The sequence below is a fragment of the Eleutherodactylus coqui genome, chromosome 2 (genome assembly GCF_035609145.1).
Source record: "Eleutherodactylus coqui strain aEleCoq1 chromosome 2, aEleCoq1.hap1, whole genome shotgun sequence".
NCBI lineage: Eukaryota > Metazoa > Chordata > Amphibia > Anura > Eleutherodactylidae > Eleutherodactylus > Eleutherodactylus coqui.
In genome coordinates, this window is record NC_089838.1 from 30523119 (window position 1) to 30544285 (window position 21167).

Sequence of the window (21167 nt, forward strand, 5' to 3'; positions counted from 1 at the left end):
CTGATCACACACACACAGCACATGACACACACAGCTTTGCTCCATCCTTATTTATACACAGCACACACACACAGTTCTGCTATTCCACACATCACCAGACTCCTGGATACAGTGATCACTCCTGGTCATGTGATTCCTGACTCCACCCACACAGGTGATCACATCATGGTGACGTCATCACAGGTCCTGGTAGTAGCTGCTGTCAGTTTATCCAGTATACAGTACTTTCTACCAAACTGCGCAATGGCTCCTCTCATAGCAGTGACGTCACCACAGGTCCTTCAGCCCGCCGGATCTCTGTGGTGGTTGTAGGTCTGTGTCTTCTGTCAGGACCGCTGATTTGTGTCTGAGATAACAGCTTAGTTGTATTCTCGTTTTGTTATTTTTGTCCTCCCCCTTTCAAGAGCCCTATCTGGGTTGTTCTTCTATCTGTCAGGCTCTGTGTTTTATATATGTTGTAGGACTTGATGACGTCACCAGGGGTGGAGCAAAGACGTCACCAGGTGCGGAGCATGAGAAGCACTCGTATGCTAACTGAGAAGTGGTCGTTAATAGTTTGATAGGGCATATGAACAGGGAAAGCCATCTTGACACAACTTCTTTAAGGCATCATAAAGAGGGCCTAAAAGTTGAAGAGGTTCTCCAGGACTTTAAGATTGATTGCCTATCCTATTCACTAGAATCCCCATCGATCAGAAGAATGAAGAGATCTCTGCATTCTTGCAAGTGTAGCACCCTCTTCAATGTGTAATGGGGGTACGCTTGAGAGTTAAATGGTTGCCTTGGTGATGAACTGTGAATTGCACCAAAAATTGTTCAAAATTTTCTGTGCGCACAAAGATTTTTGCAAAATTTCAGCAATATGAAACAGAACCTGTTTTTTGAAAACATTAGGGAGAGATGATGTCAGCACTATATGAGGTGTGGGAGCTGCGTCACAGTAGGGAGAATGCAGCCAGGGGACTATGACAAAGTGCAGTGAGCGCTAAGTATGGCAGCCTGCAAGAGAGCGTGCAGGAACTCATGAGAGGAGCAGCAGGAGCTGCTCTGGAAGATACTGAGGACCTACTAACTGAAGCTCTGAGACTGCTTGGAGATGTAGAGGAATAGCTACAGAGAGGCCATGGGGGAGCTGCCACCCAGGGTGCGACAAGCTACTGAAGAGAGGCAGCCACTGCTACAACTACAGGAGAACGTCTGGGAACCTCTCCTGCCTTGTTGGGGTTTTTTTTGCCTTCCTCTGGATCAACAAGGGGAATCGTGGTGGAAAGTGGCTGAACTGGATGGACATTGCCTTCTTTCAGCCTAACATACTATGTTACTATATTTATTGTGATTATTCCATAGGAAGTGGGAAATAGTTTTATTACTTAGTGTGCATATATTATTACTAAGCCTTAGCTAGAGGCAGCTAGCACTGAGTAACGGTACCATAAAAGTTGTTTTGTTCTCTTAATATCGCACTATTTTTCTGCTACAGTTTTTCATTCTAAAATAAAAGTTGCCTATTTTTGTAACTCTGTCTGCTGCATCATATCCTGAAAACAATGCTGTGCACCACCACCTGCTACAGTTGTTAGCACCTCGTCCGTATGAGTTTCTGTGCCTGGTCCTGCAGTTTCTCACAATGGTTCAGCCCCTTCACTATACTATTCACCTGGGATCCCGGGGCTCGGACCCCCACCAATCTGACAATGATATTTGTTCAAGTCCTGAAGAAAGTTCTGTTCATTGGGCAGAACTTTTTACAATGTACAGATATATTTTTGTTTGGTGCGTTGTGTCACAATGGGGAATCCATTGCTGTGCGGTTCTTGCATGACCGACTTCAACAGTTCAATGATAAAGTGCCCCGGCAGGTTGTTAGAAGATGTTTGCAACTATGAGTCACATAGAGTAATCCCATGGCGTAAACCGCCGGTGGCACTGCCAACTGTGCTGCCAGCACTGCGACTTGAAGAAGTGACAGTCGGCTTCTGTTTATGTACAGGACTGAGAAAAGAGGATATTGTTGAATTATAAAGTGCCGAAAATAATGGGACCAGTCACTACCCGGTCCATCTGTGCTCAACTATTATAAAGTCGCTTTTATACAAGGTCATACATCTCTTTATGTCTAATCTGGGCTTTGGTACTTGGCACATGGGCTCACATTCAGTTCACCTGGTACTACGCAGATGATCTGAATTTCCCATGGGTGCTTTGTAAGATTTCTGAGACGGGCAGCATCCAGAGGAAGGAGGGAGAGAAAGAGGAGGGGTTCTGCTATCAGGCCTGCAGCCGGCACAGATACTGCTCTGTTATGTGACCCTTCCGGAGAGATGGGATTTGCTACAGAGTTTAGATGGAATGTTCTCCAATTTGTCCTTGGAACTGTGGATGCGGTTGCGTTGCCGGGAGACGGGTGACAAGAAGCATCATCTTTGTTCTCAGGTATCCAGGTAAGTAGGATGCACCAATGACAGTGACAAATAATAGCTGCAGTATAGTCTGAGGATGGCATGACACACATCCTGTGCCATCTGCAGAAGCGCTGGTCGAGCTGCAGCACCTGTGATGAATTATTGAGCCGGGTAAATGAATTAAGCAGGGTGTGCCAGAATAGTGCAGAGATGCAGTCAAGGTCATTCGTGGTATAAAGCTTTGCTGTGAAGGACGTTGCTGGATTCGAGTATTTTGTTGTACAAGGAGGAAAATATTAAAATGACAAAATATATATATATTTTTTTTTTGTTTCAGCAGGAAGTCCTGATTGTAGTAGTTCAGCGAGGTTTGGTTATAGTCTTTGGATCTGTACCGAGAAGAGTTGCTCTCTTAATAAACCTGTCAGACTGGTTATCTCTTGTGGTCAGTAGGAATAGACCTATGGAAGACGGTGAGAACAGAAACAGCTGGGGAGTCGGATTGCGGAGGGGGGGAAAAAACCACACGCTTGCTCGGAATTAAAGCAACCCTCTAGTCGGGAGCTCAAAACTGATACGTCAATCAGTGTTTATGAGGGATGATTACCTGCTATGTATTTTACATCGGAGCTTACTCCTTGGCTGCTTTTTAGCTCCGTTCTAGAAGTACAGAGCTGTGATTTGTACTATAGTGCCTAGTTAGAGGTTGTCTGAGACACACCTCCTGTCTCGTGATTGGTTTAGGCTGCCTCCTCTGCAGCCAATGATTTTGTCAGCTAGGGCTATTTTGGAACTTTAACTACTGATGACCTAGCCACAGGATAGGTCATTAGTAGTGGATCAATGGTGGCCCAATGCTCGGGATGCCCGCCTATTAACTGATTGATCATCTCACTGTCAGTTCAGCGGGCCGGACATTTTCATCACTGGTTAGCACTGGAAATGTAATGAAATCAACAGGAGTGGTGCCTCTTATTATACTTCCTCATCTCATTGTGGTCGAACCCCGACTGCAGTGAAAAGCCGGAAGTCTAGTATAGCAATGCTCCCATTAGTTCAGTGGGTCTGAAACCAGCTATTACATTTTCTCTTCTGACCACCTACATTGACGTCCAGCTTACTGAACAACTAGCTGCTCGATGGGGACGCCGAGTGGTGGGTCCCTATTGATCCAATACTGATGATGACCTATCTTGAGAATAGGTCATCAGTCGTTAAAGTCCTGGAATACCCTTTAAATTGGAGATGTTGGCTTGGAGAAGCACTGATGTGGATCACCCTCAAGGTCTACCTTGAGGGCACCTGATATATCAAAGAAATACTTGGTCTAATTCATATTTGTAAATAGTTGGTATAGGAATTCTAGAACTCCTAAACAAAGGCATCCGACCACATCTTGATATGTTTATGCGAAGAACACTACGACAGGTTTGATTAGTGGATTATTATGTGTGTGCTGAAGGAGAGAATTCCTGAGCACACAGAGATTGTCAAGACCCCATCATAAAAGAGAGTCATAAATGGAAACGGCATAGTCACAGGGCATTCAGTGTTATCCGAGGAAGAGCAGAGGATGGTGTGAGCGCAGGAAGACTAAGTTTAAATGGCATGAAAAACTTTTGTAATCAGTTAAACCCCAAGAGAATTGAAGATTTGTCCTGGCTTCTACCTCCCTGAGGCTGCGGATCCGGGATCTAACTATGTGAGTGTTTAGTTTCTGGTTTATTTCCTTTGATGAAAGTGTTTTTTATAATATTACTGTATGTCATTTTGCTATAGTTTTGATCTTTTTGTATCATTTAAGCATTCTGACTTTTTTGTCATATTACATCTAAAGGAGGACAGACTTGGCAAATTCAACCAAGTTGTAGAAAAAAGTCACAGACACACATCCACATATTATATATTAATTAGAGATGAGCGAGCACGCTCGGTAAGGTCAGTTACTCGAGCGAGCATCGCTCTTCTCGAGTAACTGCCTTCTCGTCCAAGTGTGCTCGGGATGGGGAGGGGGTGAGCGGGGGGCGGCGAAGGGTAGCGGGGGAGAGAGAGATCTCAATATCTATAAACATGAGGTTCTTTGTCAAATTTGGATCAAATTGTATAAGGCCACTAGCCACTTCACAGCAACCACTTTTTAGCGGATGCCTACACTATTGCAGCACCGCATGCTGACCCCAGCCACCACAATAAAGCATCCGCAGGCAGAGCAAGAGACTGCAAGAAGGGCAACTGCCTACTTGGTTTTCAGACCATTTCCGGGAATATATGGACAGGTAAGCGCTAGAGGCCTTTTAATATGATGCGGTGCTGCATGGCGGCCATGGTTATTGTAGGGCAGTGTCTGTGGGGTGGTTGGACACTGACCGGTGGTGGCGGAGCCTGGCAGCAGTGCTGGTGTTAAAGGTGCCTTAGGCATTCCACATTATAAAAGTTGGATTGAGAGGGAACAAGAGACAAAACTTTTTCTGAACTCCAAATCAAACAATTTATCAGATTGGCTTAAAACAAATTATAATTGATCTGAAAATCGCGTCAGTAAATGATAATTCTGTTTATGCAGAGAAATGAAGAATCTGATATGGACACAGCCGGATGGTGATATTTGATTGCGTATTGGCACAGGATTTCTCACAGGATATGGGTGTGAGAACTTAGGGGAACGTTATGGATGTTTTCTATAATTTATGGCATTTCTTGCAATTGGGTTTGTACTTTTCAAATCTATTTAGCAAATGTTTCCTGGCATCCTCGCCATTATCACTACTGTTAGTTCAATTATTTATAAAGCACCGTATCTGTAATGACGAGTGATCTGTAATATTGCATTGAAGAGCAATTAGTTCACTGACAATGCCAGAAGCCGAGAAACTGTACAGAATTGGAGTTGTTTTCTTATTTCTTTGTGTTGCTCATATATTGATATAACGACAGTTTCTAGGTATATCATTGTATTTGGTTAGCCCATTATTCGTTTATGTACACTGCGTTCTTTATCACAGATTTGTCATGAAATCTCTGCCATTTCTCTGTCAAGCCCATGGCAAGACCTGCATTCTGAAATATCCCATTGGTTTTAATGGGAATCCACGCCGTAGTATAGGGCACATATTTTTCCTGCACATGAAAACATAGAAGTGACACATCACTTGATACATAATCCATTTTTCCCATTGACAGGGGTAAATTCATACCAAAGCCATACCAAAATCCACAGCAGAATGGAGAGCAGGGAATCACGCTGAGCCTTGGGGGAGGGCTTCAGCATAAGTATATGCACCCCTCTCTCCCCCCAAAAAGTATCTATCCAATATATAAAAAGGTACAATGTATTGGCGGCGACTCACTACTTAAGGGTTTTCTATAGCAAAAAATTTGCTGCCTAAAAGAGACCCTTCCCTGTAATTTGCTTTCTTACGTTTGGCATTTTGGAGAGGGGGAGCCATTTTATTTCACACTTGACAGCAAAGAGTCTAACCCCCTCCCTCCCAGAAATCGAGGGAAGGACATCCCCCGGCAATACCGCGTATAAGCATACTCCACTCATCACTATCACGCTGTTCCCCAGCGTTTACATGGATGCCCAACAGATCACCCCAGCAATGACGGTTCCTTTGCTTTTACACAGGAGTGATCTTCACTCAGTGAATGGAGTTGGAGGGGTCTAGAGATCACCCTGGCCCGACCAGCTCTATTCACAGTAAACAGGCAGTCATTCAAAGATGAGCAACTTCCTGTTTACGTGAGGCGATGCGTCATTCAGTTTTTAGGCATGAAACTGAACGCCAAACAAATAATCATTCAGTCTGTGCATGCATTAACACATTTGCTCAGATTCTCGCTGATCATGGGAAACTGAGGGATTTGTTGGCCTATGTTAAAGGGCTCTTAGTCTGCAGCGGTCATGTGGGTTGTTTTCTACGTAATGGCTGCATCCAATATAAGGCATGACAATGATGTCATCAGTTGCATCCTGTAAATCTTCTGGGGGCATCTTCATTAGAAGCCCACGTAACAGATTTATGAAATGTCACCAGGTAATAACAGATGTCGTGGCACCGGCCCTCCAGCGCCACAGTGAGTATATTACTCTTACATAGTTTTGGCATGGTGGGCCCAAAACTATATACAAAAATGAAGTCGGACAACCCCTTTTAAAAGTTACATTTTGTATTGAATTTGGAGCACTATCCAAAAATTGTCATCATAATCATCAATCCCTGTCCGCGATGGGGCTCACAACCAAATTCTGTATATCTGACACGTTACATAAAACTTCTGTGCAGATGCTGCTTTTCTGTTAACAAATATTTCCATAAATATATGATTTACTCCTTTCAACAGTTATTAGTTGGTAGTATGTATCATTGGAAGTGCAATATTCACCATATCATACCTCCTAGTACTGCTCACTGCTACGGTAGGAAGTAGAGCCAGAACATTAAAAACAATTATTGTGTAGGTCTTCTTGGTCCTGCCAATACAGCTCTGACCCATCAAGACATAGACAACTACATCCCCTTCAATTCATGTCATGAGAACCTGTCGGGTTCCTCATACCATTCCAGAACAGCGTTTGCAGTGTGGCCGGGAGCAATATCCTGCTGAGAGAGGGGAGTGACATTAGGGAATATTGCTGCCATGAAGGGGTGTAGTCTGGCTGCGATAATGCTTAGGTCAGTGGTAGGTGCCAAAGTATCATCCACTTGAATACCAAGGTTTCCTAGCAGAACCTTACCCAGAGCATCACACCGCCTCCACCGGCTTGTCTTCATCTCATAGTGCACCCTGGTGCCATCTCTTCCCCGGGTAAACGAAGCACACCCCAGGCTGCCTTCTTCTATTGCTCCATGGCCCAGTTCTTATGCTCTTGGGCCAATTGTAGATGCTTTTGTCAGTAGACGGGGGTCAGTATGGGCTCTCCAACTGTCCCCATGTCCTGTGTGATTGGACACCTTCCTATCATAGGCTGCAAGAACTTTTCTAGTAATTTATGCTACAGGAACTCTTCTATGAGATCAGACCAGATGGGCTATAACCTTTGCTGCCCACACGCATCAGTGAGTCTTGGGCACCCATGAACCTCTTGTCGATTCACCTGTTGTCCTTTCATGGACCACTTTTGGTGGGCACTAACCGCTACATACCAGAAACACCCCACAAGACCTGCCACTTTGGACATACTCAGATCTAGTGATCTAGCCATCACAGTTCGGCCCTTGTCGGTCACTCAGAACCTTATGCTTATTCTTCTTCATCAACCTCAAGAACTGACGGTGTACTTGCTGCCTAATATACTTCACCTCTTGACCGGTGGCATTGTGATGAGATAATGAATGTTCACTTCACCTCGCAGGTGGTTTTAATATTATGGTGGATCAATGTACATTAGAAAGAGCTGCGGTTGGAATCCAGTTTTGGTTTTTTACTTGTGGGAATACATTATCTAACAGCTGTGTAATCTTCTATTATGAATGAGAGTCGGGAAAGTATTTGCTTAGTCTCAATATCCTAGTAATAGTGTTTTTATGCTTGAATGCAACTATATTGTACATAAGAAAACCTCAGCTGGAGTATTTCTTTCTTAGGAAACAGCTGCCTCAGTTTACTGAGAAAACACTACAGTACACGATATATTGTGCATGATATGTCTTGCATGTTCCTTCTTTCACTCCTTCATAACCAAGATCATGCTTGTAGATCCACAGTCCATAAGCCGTCTCCATACCAGGTGGGTGTAAGCTGTACTAAACGGCTGACCCTTGCCGGCAACGACGGTCTCCGCTATTAAACCACTTAGATGCTGCAGTCAATGCACACTGTGGCATCTAAGCTGTTAGTCTCCATCACTGCAGGGGCAGGGCTTATCAGGCTGGGAAGGGCAGTGCTAAAGCGACCACATAATTGTACATTCGAGTCTTCTACTAGTGTTTAAAAAAAAAAAAAAAAATGTAAAATTAAGTTTAATAACATTTTTAAAAATATTTGAAAAAAAAAGACATTAAAATAAAAAAAATTGATTCGAAAAGCTCCAATTTTTCAAAAGAATGCTAAAAAAATAAAACTAGATTGAACATAATTAAAATGCTGCCTCTGTAAAAGCTTGCACTATTAAAATGTATATTAAAATATTTATCCTGGATAGTGAAGAAAATAATAAAAAATCAATACCGGAATAGCATTTTTTTTTTTTTTTTTGGACTGAACAAAAAGTTGTACGTACAAGATAATGCTACCGATAAAAAGTACAGCTCGCCCCCTCAAGAAACAGTCCCAATAGGTTATGGGTCTTATCAAATGTACCATATTGGAAGGCAGGGATGGAAAAAAAACAAAAAAAGGCCCAGGAGTTAAAGAGGTAAATATGGCATTTGTATTGATATACGGTCATGTGACCTAAAATATGTCCTTATTACTTTGTTACCGTAGGTAACAGATGGTCTAAACATCTGGACTTCATGGTTACCAAATTTTACACCCCTGCCCGCAAGGCTTTACAGTGCACTAGGGAAAGGGGAAGTGATTAAAAGAAGATACAGGTTGAAGAATATCTCATAGGTCATGGTCAATATATCGAAATGTATTCCTTGGGTGATAGGAAGTCAGTGAAGGGACTGACAGAGAGAAGAGAGTACAGCAGGGTTGCTCAACATGCGGTTCGGGGGCCACATGCAGCCCACAATGCCTTTCCTTGCAACTACAGTTATCTGGACACAGAAATATCTATATGTGGCTCCTCACATGTAGTTTCCATGTCAGGATGAAGAGGAGCGGCACTTAGCAGGGCAAGAGGAACGGATAAATACTTAGGCTGCAGTGTGTAGCCACGTCCGGGTTCCCTATATATTAGGGTAAGTACTAAGGCTGCACTGTGTAACCGTATCTGGGTCCCCTATATGTTAGGAAAATAAAGAATCTTAACCTGTTTGGCACTCCAGAAATGAGTATATGAGTTGGAGGAATCCTTTATGAAGTGCTGATTGGAGAGGGGGACAGATGGAAGTCCTGGAAGTGGAACTTCGATTTACTGTGGGATATACCATAAATGTCTCAGATGGGAATACCCTTGTGGCAAGTGATTTAGTAATGCAATGTGGCCCTCAGACTAGAAAAAGTTGTGCACCCTTGGAGTAGAGGAAAAAGGAGAGAGGTGGATTAACCAAGCAGCAGAGTTGAGGATGGATTGAAGGATGCAAGGATGTTGGAGGGAAGTCACAGAGGAGGATATTGTAGTAGTCTTGGAGACTTGTGAACAAACAAAAAGGGTATAGTCAAGAATTTTGGTTCCCTCGGGATTGGGGAAAGAGCAGATTTAAGAAATGTTTTTGAGGTGGAGATGGCAGAAGGTGGTAAGAGCTTGGATGTGCGGTCTGAAGAATAGTGAGAATTACAAGGTTACCCTGAGACAGTGAACTTATCACCTGGGAGAATTAAAGGGGTTGTCCCGCGAAAGCAAGTGGGGTTATACACTTCTGTATGGCCATATTAATACATCGTGCATTAAATATGAGCCATACAGCAGTTATATACTCACCTTCCCTGCGCTGGCGTCCCCGTCTCCATGGTGCCGTCTAATTTCAGCGTCTAATCGCCCGATTAGACGCACTTGTGCAGAAGGGTCTTCTCCCTTCTGGTCGGTCCGGGCACGAGCGGCGTTTTGGCTCCACCCCCTTCTACACATCATCGCGTAGCTCCGCCCCATCACATGTGCCGATTCCAGCCAATCAGGAGGCTGGAATCGGCAATAGACCGCACAGAGCCCACGGTGCACCATGGGAGAAGACCCGCGGTGCATCGTGGGTGAAGGTCCCGGCGGCCATCTTGGAGGAAAAGAAGGAAGAAGTTGCAGACAGGGGATTCGGGTAAGTAAAAATTTTTTTTTTAAATTTCAACACATCCCTTGGGTTTGTCCTGCGCTGAACGGGGGGCCTATGCAAAAAAAGAAAAAACCCGTTTCAGCGCGGGACAACCGCTTTAACTGTGATTGTCAGCTCTGGTAGAGGGTTAAATGGGATGGGGAAAGATGATGAATTTAGTTTTGTCCATACAAGATTCCTAGCATCAGTACATAAAAGTATTATCACTTTTTAAAGTCCCTTCTTTCGATTAATCAAGTAGAAGATTAAGAAAAAGTTGAAGCAATATGTAGTTATTTTAGAACACTCAGCCAACTTCAATGGAAGCCATGTTTAGAGATGCTCTTCAAGATATTTTTACAGTGGTGTCATCATGAACGTCTAGTTCTTTTTGCACAGTACTATGTCATAGCATGGAACGCCTAATTTTTTTTTTCTAAAGGAAGGGCAAATCTTACTTGGTGATTAAAGATTTGTAGTAGGAAGAAACAGAATTACAATAAAGACAGGAAACCTTTTGAAGTTTTTCTTTTCATGTGAACAATTAATGATTGGCCAGAGACCTAAAAATGGAGGGGGGAAAAAATTGGACAAGGCTACTGTAGATTTCTTGACATGCTTTCCATATGTTCTCGGTCTTTCATGTATTTCTCTTCTAGAGTTAATACCATGACTTCTCTTGATTTGTAGAATTAGAGATGGTTTACTAAATTATATATATGGTGTTTCTCCTCTTTTTGTTTTAGAACTGGTGTACATGTAACTTTTTGGAATGACAGGCCCTTGGCACCTCCTGTCACCTCCACCTCAAAAACATCTCTTAGATATGATCTTTCCTTGACCCCCAATCAACAAAAATGCTAGTGTATTCCCTCATCATCTCCCATCTAGACTACTGCAACATTATCCTCTACGGCCTCCCTTCCAATGCCTTCGTGCCCCTCTAATACATCCGCAACTCTGCTGTCCAACTTATCCACCTCTCACACCGTTAGTCTCCTGCCTTTCCCCTCTGTCAATCCCTTCACTGGCTGCCTATTCCCCAGCTAATCCAGTTCAAGTTATTATCAATGACATACAAGGCCGTCCACTAGATGTTCCCTCCATATATCTCTAATAGAGATGAGTGAGCACGCTCGGATAAGTCAGTTACTCGAGCAAGCCTCGCTCTTCTCGAGTAACTGCATTCTTGTCTCCCCCCTGCTGCCCCCCCGAGCACGCTCGGACAAGAATGCAGTTACTCGAGAAGAGCGAGGCTCGCTCAAGTAACTGACTTATCCGAGTGTGCTCACACATCTCTAATCTCTAACTTAATTTCCACATACTTCCCCACTCGTAACCTATGGTCCTTGCAAGCCTTGTCACAGCAGTGGAAACAGAGCTATCTGTTTCCTGCAGCTATCAGCTTAGTGCATGAGTGTGCTGGCCCAACAAACAGGTGAACAGTGGGGGTCTCTGGCAAAAAAGCCCCACAAATCTGCTACTCATGACCTATTCTTTGGATATAGGCCATTAATAGTTTACAACTGGACAACCCTTTTAAGCACCAGGTCATAACAGTTCTGTGGTTGTTGGTGTGGTGAGCTGTAGGGGGTACTGTTGTATCTTGTCTCCACCAGAAAAATGGGTTTGTCCTGCAGGAGTTATAGGGAATGCCCACAGCTCTTGATTGGCTGGCTTGACGGCAGCAGAAGAGAGAAACGATTCTCAGACCCTTTTACTTATCTCCGCCGTCCGACGCTGTCAGTGCCCCCTCCACAACTGCCAACAACAGTGCGATTTTCCTGCAGTGCCTTTGGCAGCTGCCTGGTGCTGCTGTCCCACGAAATGAGTGCCACCATCACCGTCGACAACTGCACTCACACACAGCTGGGGCTAACTTCTGGGTCACTTGGACTGCATGACAGGGAGGCTGGGAGTAACACAGTTACAGCCAGGGGCAGTGCAGGGAGCACAGCGGGTGAAAGCGCTTGCAGAAGACAAAAGAAAGGCATCGAGACACACAGAGTGGGGCCGACTTCTGGGTCACGGGAACTGCATGACAGAGAGGCCGGCCGCGGTAACACATTTACAACTGGGGGCATTGCTGGGAGCACGAAGGGCATCGGGGAGCTAACAGACAGTCGGCTCCTGTGGGGGTATCCCATATATGATGACCTGAATTGATTTGTGAAGTGTATTATTGTATTCCCTGGAGTCATGTACAAAGTTCTGACTATATTTTGGAAGACATTTTTATAGATGTTCTTTATAGTTCTTATTCTCATGCTCCTTAATAGATCTTGCTGACGTCTAGAGCTGTCCGCATTTCACATTTTAGACATATTTTACAGGATTTCTTTAGCTTGGCACATTGTGATATTTTATTTGTTTTCCTAAGATTTATAGATAAGTTGTGAGGGAAAAACATGAAGCCTAGTTTGATCCATTCGGATAGTAAATTCAGTATACCGTATTGTACACTTTCAAACAACCCTGTACCAAATGATTTGGCTGCAAATGTTTAAGAAGGACTTTCGTGGTGGACACTTTCATTCTTGAGTAAACTATTGAAAAGTTTGGTTTGCTGGTTCAGCAAAAAGTTTGGTTCGCTTTGATTTAGTTTGAGCCAAACCAGAACTTCTCCAACACTGGTGTATCAAACTATCTAAGATGCATAAGGTCTCCTTCCTCGCCTTCCCCCCTCAGTCGTTAGTGCTGTTACCGCAGCAGTGGTGTCCTAGGTTCAAATCTGACCAAGGACAACATCTGCATGAAGTCTGTATGAGTTAGAAGAAGCCCACGCAAACACAGTGACAACATGCAAGTTCCATGCAGATGTTGTCCATGTTCAGATTTGAACTTAGGACCCCAGAGCTGCAGGGCAACAATGCAGAGAAGGAGAAATAATACATTTGGTGGGTTCAGCCAAAACAAACAGGCCAAAATTCGGGTTTGTGTCGAACCAAACTTTTAGAAAAGTTTGACCCGAAATGGGGCTCAACTGTTTCAGTTCACTCAAAACTTTCTTTTAGGTGGCATAGTTTGTCTGCAACTTTTTTGTTTTTCAAATACCGGTCCAAGAAGCCATCGTCTTTGAATATTTATTTTTCCTTTCCAGTTAGCCTCTGATCCTGGTGACATTTTTTGTCCTGGAATTGGAGGGGGAATGTTATATTAGATGGTGCCATCCTTTCTCCCCGTACTGCCATGAATCCACTTTTTCCAGGGCTTCTTTTCATTTTTCCAACATGGCAGTGGCGCTTTTGTCACTACTCAATGCATACTGTATGTCGGTCGTAAGACACCGCATTCTATTAGCCATTGACAATAGTATGTAATGACCTGGACTGCCAATGCACCACCAGTGCTCAGTGTACATCAGGTACTCTAAAGCAGTGTTTCCCAACTCCAGTCCTCAGGGACCGCCAACAGGTCATGTTTTCAGGATTTCCTCAATGTTGCACAGGTGGTGTAATTATTGTTGGTGCCTCACACATTGCTACAGGTGTTCTTACCATAGGATATCCTGAAAACATGACCTGTTGGTGGTCCCTGAGGACTGGAGTTGGGGACCCCTGCTCTAAAGGTTTCTTCCTGATATAATGAGCACCAATCAGTATGTAAATTGGCACTCATTTCATTTTCTTTCACACAATCCAAGAATCTGCTTATGGGGACGATTGATCGCTAAATCAATTGCTGTTCCTATACACCGGCTGTACATTTCTCTGATCACATGGAGAGATGTACCGCTAATTTGTGAGCATTTTTATGCCCACTGAAACTGTGTGGTCAGCCAAAGAACGAGCGTTGACTGTTTGGCCCTTTTACATGGTCCCATTGTCAGGTGAACAAACACTCAGAGGAATGTTTGGGCCTTATAATTGGCCCATGTGAAAGGACTTTTAGAGTTATCGCAGCCATCTTGGAAATACAAAGAGGAGCCAAACCGGGAGAACTGAGGACACTAGGTAATATAAATTTCCACACCCTCTGGTCCATGGACAAACTTTGTCCCAGGACTGGAGTTTTGTAGTTTAGTAACCCACCATGGTGAAGTCTCATTTATGTTTTTAATCAAACCTGAGCATGAGGGTCGGTATGCAATGTTCTGCTTTTCAAGCATTTTGATGTTCTTTATTACACTGCTAGAAATACTCTTCCCATTGATTTGTGCTTGATTAAAAAGTCAAGCCATAATCCTCCGTCTCCTGTGAGTTACTGGATATAATGGTACTGTAATCACATCATTGCAGAGCACCTGTGTAGAACACCTCTATGGTCACTGTATGGGGGTAATATTGGTCTTTGTATAACCACAATGATTTGGATGCACCTCTACACTTCTAAACAAATGTTACCTGGGTTGGGGGTCACTTCGAATGTTCCCTGCCCCACGTGGAACTCCTCGCTACGCCTCTTCTAACTCAAGCTCCTGGTTACCATAATTGGTGGTTTCTTTGAATAGATTACATTTTTGAAGACCTCATTGAGTTAATATGACCAGTTATACTTGTTCTGGTTGTTTCCATAAATACAACTGGCAATGGTGCAAATTTAGTCTTATTTATATTTTAATTAGGGTGGAACTTGGACATTGACTTGGGCAGTGCTCACCACATGGAAAGCAGAGATAGCATTATCAGTGGGCGCACGAGGCCAAAAGAGGAGAATAAACTAAGAAGTTGAAGAAAGTAGATGTAACCTAATTTTTAAGGACACCAATGAATCGATTTACTTTAATAATGCCACAATATAGTAACTAGTATTGAAATTGAGCAATTCTTAACAAATAACAAAATTGATTTGGTTTACCGACAGAGCCGGTTTAAATGTTCACCAGTATTCAGAATGAGTTGGATGCAATGATCCTTTCATTAACCTTTTCAAGACAGACCAAGGCAATTTGGTCTTAAAGTGAATGTGTCGTCAGAAAATGACCTAGTGCGATTATATCGCAAGAGCCCAGCAACTTCACAGAGGGGGCGCGCTCCCTCTGTGAACCCTTCCCATGCCGCGATCTACATAGATCGCGGCAGGGAAGGGGTTAACAGCGGGGGGGGGGCGCATCTCCGATGAACCCCCGCTGTTGCAGCGGGACGCTGGCTGTGACTGACAGCCGGCTCCCGCTGCGGGATAGCGCAAGATCATATGTGAGCTCGCGCTATCCCCAGGACGTAAGTTTACGCCCTGGTGCGGGAAAGGGTTAAAGATCACTTGCTATATAATATCCACCATAACCTATAATTACCTAATACTGTACATGACAGCAACTTAATATCCCCAACCAAAGGTCGGCTTCTCTTTGGGTCCCCTTATCCACACTGAAATGCTTAGATAATGTAATATTCGCTCCAGACGGTTTTAGTTTAGTTGATCTTAGAACACGCAGCAGTGATATACAGCGATAGTGACTGTTTTGGCATGAAATGGAACCTATCTAAAAATAGGTTTTTATAAAGTTTATAACTGAATACACTTTTAGACATTTTTGGGCTCTTCAGTAGGCCAATCGAGGTTTACAACAAAAAAAAAAAAAAAACACTTCTTAAAACATAGAACTTTGCCTTTCGACATTTTCTGCTGTCAGTGATTTGGGCAGCATGAAACTGCTGACAGGTTCCCTTTTAAAGGGAACCCATCATCTCCAAACAGCACTGTGGACTAAGTTAGAGTGCTGCTTGGGAAAGTGATGGGGAGTCGGTGATGTATCTTTTTATATACTCGCCGGCTCCCCCATTCCTGCGCTATCCATTGGTGAAGTCCGTGTTCGGTCCAAAAATGTGACTCCTTTCAGACCGTTGTGCACGCGCTCTCTTAGACCTCATTGGGAGATTTTTGCACATAGCGGTCTGAAAAGAGCCTGATTTTTGGACCCAACACGGACTTTACAAATAGATAGCATAGGAATGGGGGAGCCGGCGATTTAAAAAAAATACGTCCCCCTGCTTCCTGAAGAGCGCTATAACTTAGTTTATGATGCTGTTTGGAAGTCATAGGCTCCCTTAAACTCTGTGGGATATTATCATTACTTGAAACATTATGGTATGAAGACTTCCCTAATCCCATTGTTCACTCACCTGTTGCTTTCTCTCCTGGAATGACCCGGCACTAATGCTCAGTCTCTCTAGATCAGTGTTTCTCAACTCCAATCCTCAGGGACCCCCAACATGTCATGTTTTCAGGATATCCTATAGTAAGACCATCTGTGGCAATGTCTGAGGCACTGACAATAATTACATCACCTGTGCGATACTGAGAAAGTCCAGGAAACATCACCTGTTGGGGGTCCCTGAGGACCGGAGTTGAGAAACACTGATCTAGATGCAGCTTCTTTTCGTTTCCTCTGGCCTCCTTCACTGCAGCTGCTTCGCTCTTTACAGGACTCCCTTTCTCCAAACTTGCCTGCTCCATTGCAAGCCAACTCTTCACCAAAACACTGTGAATGCACACGTTCTCTATATGGCCCAGACCGCTATGAAGTCTTCTTCCATCCATGACTGATGATCTACACTCTCCTCATCCTTCTCTTACTGCTAAATCTTCACTGAATGCCCTTACAGAGTAATAATTACCCACCATGCCTGTAGTGGCCCAGAGTTAGGGTATCTCTAGGTTGGTGTTTATTTGCCCCAGGAGGATTGTCTTTGTACCTTGGTGTGTGCAGTTATGTTGTCTATGTCTTGTGTTTGTGTCACCGTTCTTGGTTGTGTTGGCATTTCTGTCTCCCTACCCTGCTCTGTGTGACATGATTGGTCTATAGAGAGTAGAGATGTAGTCGGTGAAGGAGGACGTGTGAGCAGGATGCTGAGGCTCTGATGCTCCTGCCGGCGCATTGCACTGATGCTATCTCATCTGCCATGGGATGTATCTCCATCGGCAATTAGAACACAGAGGTCGGATCCTGTAGGAGTTGGCAGATATGGTGACACACTCACCTGCTTAACTACATTATCGAGGGATGTGACTGACTCTGCTAATGCAGGTTGGAGGACAAGTCGGGTGTAATAAGCAATTACACCGCAAAATGCCATTAGAGAAGCGAGAAAAGAGACGCAGCAAGTGAGAAAGGAATGGTATGTGTTTGCCCTCTGGGTCAGGAGTGTTTTGCAGAGAGTTTTTCCATCAGATAACTGAGACTGATGATGTTTGTACTTCGGGGGGGGGAAAAGTGACTTCTAATTTCAAGTGTGTCGGAGGTTGTGCAGAAGGAAAATGTACCAAGATTGTTGTATCTAAGACTGTTTGTAGTATTCTGCTGTTGGAAAATTAGAGTTGGGAAATTGTGAGTAAAAGAAAACAGTGTGCCTCCGGTTCAAAACTATTTCTCGATTGTAGACTCTTATTCAGCTTGAGTGATTCATCACTTGGAAGAGGCACTGGCGTCACATGGACAGATAAGTACAAAAAGTTCGTAGCACTGTTGCTAACTTTATCTCCTGCATGTAGCTGGGGCAGGCCACATTTTTGATGCACCAGGTAGAGATGGTAGAGCCATCATGACCCCCACCATCTTGTACCCCGCTGGGGTACAGCAGGTTTATGGGAAATCACAGTAAACGAACAGCAGACTGGAGCCAGCAGCCGGGGAAGAGTGGGGAATGGAAAGGGCTGAGTAGCCTCTGATTTTCTTTATTTTAAGGTATGGTGGACCCCGTGACAAGGATTTCCATAACTCGATTTTAGATTTAAGTAGATGTTGTCTACTTTTCTTTAACTATGCTAGAATTCAAAACTATTTGATAATCCAGCAATTATAAGGATTAAAGGACTATCTGTGCCGGCGTATGGACATTCTCCATGATTTAGCATTTGATGGAACATGGTACGATTTTTTTTGAGAGCCAAAACCCTTTGTATGTCTGGATGTTCTTCCTCAATGACACTATTCTCCGTACGCTCTCCACACCATTTCACGAAAAACTTCACAAGGTTGGCAGTGTATGAAATCCTGGCCCCAGCTAGCCTAGTAACGATGACCAGACCTCGTTGGAAGTCACAGTGAATCTAATCCATGGAAAACTCGATTGTTCACTTGATTTTATGCTGCAGTCCGAGGTCACGGGTCTAATTTCCATACAGGGAGGCTCCAGTCATGAAAAGGCCGGTATCATTGTGTGTACATTGAACTGGATCTTCAAGCTTGACAAACTGAAAAATTGTAAGGTTAACCTGTACTTTGCATGGTTGTCAAAATCTTCTTGATGGGTCATCATAAGGGACTCTTTATACGTCTCCTATGTCGGCTTTTAGCAACATTTCTGAAGTGCTGCTTAGTGATCTACAGCTAGATTGCTGAAATAAAACTAATAGTAATTGGGTACCTGTAGAGCATAATTTCCACAGTGTCATGGAATAGTCCGCTGTAATTGTACATTAGCAGATAAACTACAAAAATATTGTAAAATAATTACAGGAATTCACTTCAAAACTGCAGCCAGGAATGCATCATTTTGGGTCCCAATCTACAGGCCATGATGAATTCTCATTTAGAATTAACATAAAGAACCACAAAGCTTTCCATACCTCAATCGTCCGTGGGATCATACATATCAACGAACCCACCAGAAACTGACTACATTGGTCGATGAGGAACAAAGTTTTTAATACAATAGTATTAAATGCACAGTGGGCTAATAAAAAATGCCAGATCAGCTAAATTTCGCCGATCTTGCCATGTCCTTCTTTTTAGCTGACCATGACCGAAATGTTCCAATCTAATAAATTACATTTTTAGCTGACGGTATTCTGCCATCAGCCATTGCGAATGATCGTTTGAATGATTGTTCACTTTTTTTTTTCAAAAAATGGTTGATTGATATGGCCAACATCACAGCACTGAGATTCTGGGTTTGAACCAAATAAATGGCAACACCTCTATCTTGACTTGCCATAGCTATGTGGAACCCATGCTGTCACACAGGTTGGAGTGGCTTAGAGTTGGGCTGTCTTTAGAGTAGTTGTAGGTCCGTTTTGTGTACTTGTGTTCTGTGTAAATGCTAACAAGCTGTGTTGTGGTAACTCTGTCTCACCTAACTTGTGTGTTTCGTGGGAGTTTAGGAGTAGTTGGGGGGCAGAGTCTCTAGAGAGAGGGGAGTGTACAGAGATGTAGTCGGTGGAGGGGGACATATCAGAGAGAGGCTGAAGCTCGGTTTTTGTTCTGCCTGCACAGAGCATCTCATTTGCCGTGGAATATCTTCCCTCTGGGGACTGAAGCTTAGAGTGATGGCTTCTGCTTGGACCAAAACAAGAGGAGTAACTAGCTGACTAGGAAGCGCAAGAGTCGTGTGTTGACCCACTGTGTCAGGAGTATACTTCCAGGGATCATCTATCAGATAACTTGGACTGTGGACACCTGGAATTGGGAAGGAAAGTGCCTCCTAGAGAGAACGTGTGTATGCATAACAGAAGTGAAACGGTAGAAAATCTGCCAGAAGTGTTGTGTCTGAAACTGTCCATTTCCTGCTTATTGTTTGGAAAAATCAAAGTTAGATTCCGTGACTAAAGAAAACTGCATATCTCTGGTTTTAAAAGATGTCTTTGTCTGTAGGCCCCCCTTTTTTTTCATTTAGCAACGAGTAACCATTTCCTTGGAAAGAGGTACTGGTGTCATGTGACTACATCGATAGGACTGTTCATATAATTTTAAATCTGCCTATTTTTTTTGCACTCTGCGTGACCGAGCTGGCTCACGCTCCGCTATTGTTGAGGAGAGGTCACAGAGCCACCTCTGACAACCACCTTGAGTACCCCATGGTCTCATCTGCAATGGCCGGCCTCTGCTCGGGCACCACACAAGGCACTGGCCATCAGCTTGTAGGGGAGCACCCAGGTGAATGTACAGTAGGCTGGTGGTGATAAACCTCCTCCTTAGAGCCACCTAGCTAAATGATCCTCTGCCTCAACTTCTGCTGCATGAATTATACTCCTCTTGACTCTGTCTCCTCCCCTCTTATGTTTCAAGGTGCTACTGTCACGGCAACTGCACTCCTGCAAAACTATTAGTTAGTTCTGCTACTGTATTTATTTGGAAAGCTTGGTTCTGGGGTTGTATATATGTACTGAGCTTGGTTCTAGTTTTGTATTTATGTTATAAGCTTGGTTCTGTTGCTGTATTTATGCTAAGAGCTTGGTTCCGGTACAGTATTAATTGAACTATTCTGGTGGGGGTATGCTACTATCTTGCTGATTTCTGCACAAGTAGAATACAGGCAGATTGCCTATCAGTACAATATATATTGTTTTTTGTATGATGGGGGGCAAAAAAAGATTCTATGCTGCATAAATAGATAAAAATAACATTTTATTCAACTTTCTCCTCTTAACAACAGATCAACATGGAGGAGGTAAACAATGCTGAAGATGGGGACAAAAATGCACAGCAGAACCCTTACATGCTCTTTCTACTGGTCGCAGTCTTCTTCATCACAGGACTTCTAGGTTTTATGATCTGTCACATCCTTAAGAAGAAAGGCTACCGATGTCGGACCTCGCCTGAGGAAGAGTGTGAACTGAAGGATGATGCAAATGGGGACCAAGACAGTGAGTTTGACTCTTGATGGTCACATTGTGGAAGACGGTTGGCTTCCAGATAATTGGGTCTTTTAACATTTCCTCATTTTTAATCTTTGCGGAGATACCATAGCTACTTTACTAGAGAAGCGGAACTATCTATACAGATGAGTATTTTTATAGCAAATGGGTGAGAATTCTCTTACTAAGCTTTATTCTTCCTTCACATGGGCTACCAAATCATCGCTACAAAATGCATGCATGTCAAGCCCGTGGTTTCCAATGGGTTTTTTCACATGAGATGTTTTGTAGCCTGAAAGAACCCATTGGAAACCATAAGCTTCACAACATGCGTTTTATAGCGAGATTGTATAGCCTGTGCGATAGAGGCCCTAAACCATTGTGATTGCAGCTA

At 43.6% G+C, this 21167-nt stretch overlaps 1 protein-coding gene across 2 annotated transcripts in view; it reads left to right on the forward strand.

Annotated features, from left to right (window-relative positions):
* RELL2 (RELT like 2) overlaps positions 1–21167 on the forward strand; it is a 46743-nt gene that overhangs the window by 4091 nt on the left and 21485 nt on the right. Inside the window, exons 1-2 of one of the 2 annotated variants that reach the window (XM_066590545.1) lie at positions 2333–2441; positions 20572–20782. In XM_066590545.1, the coding sequence (XP_066446642.1) occupies positions 20578–20782 (205 nt within the window). In that variant the 5' untranslated portion in view covers positions 2333–2441; positions 20572–20577. Of the gene's footprint in view, positions 1–2332; positions 2442–20571; positions 20783–21167 lie in introns of those variants that run through there. The other variant, XM_066590544.1, reaches the window with a different exon arrangement.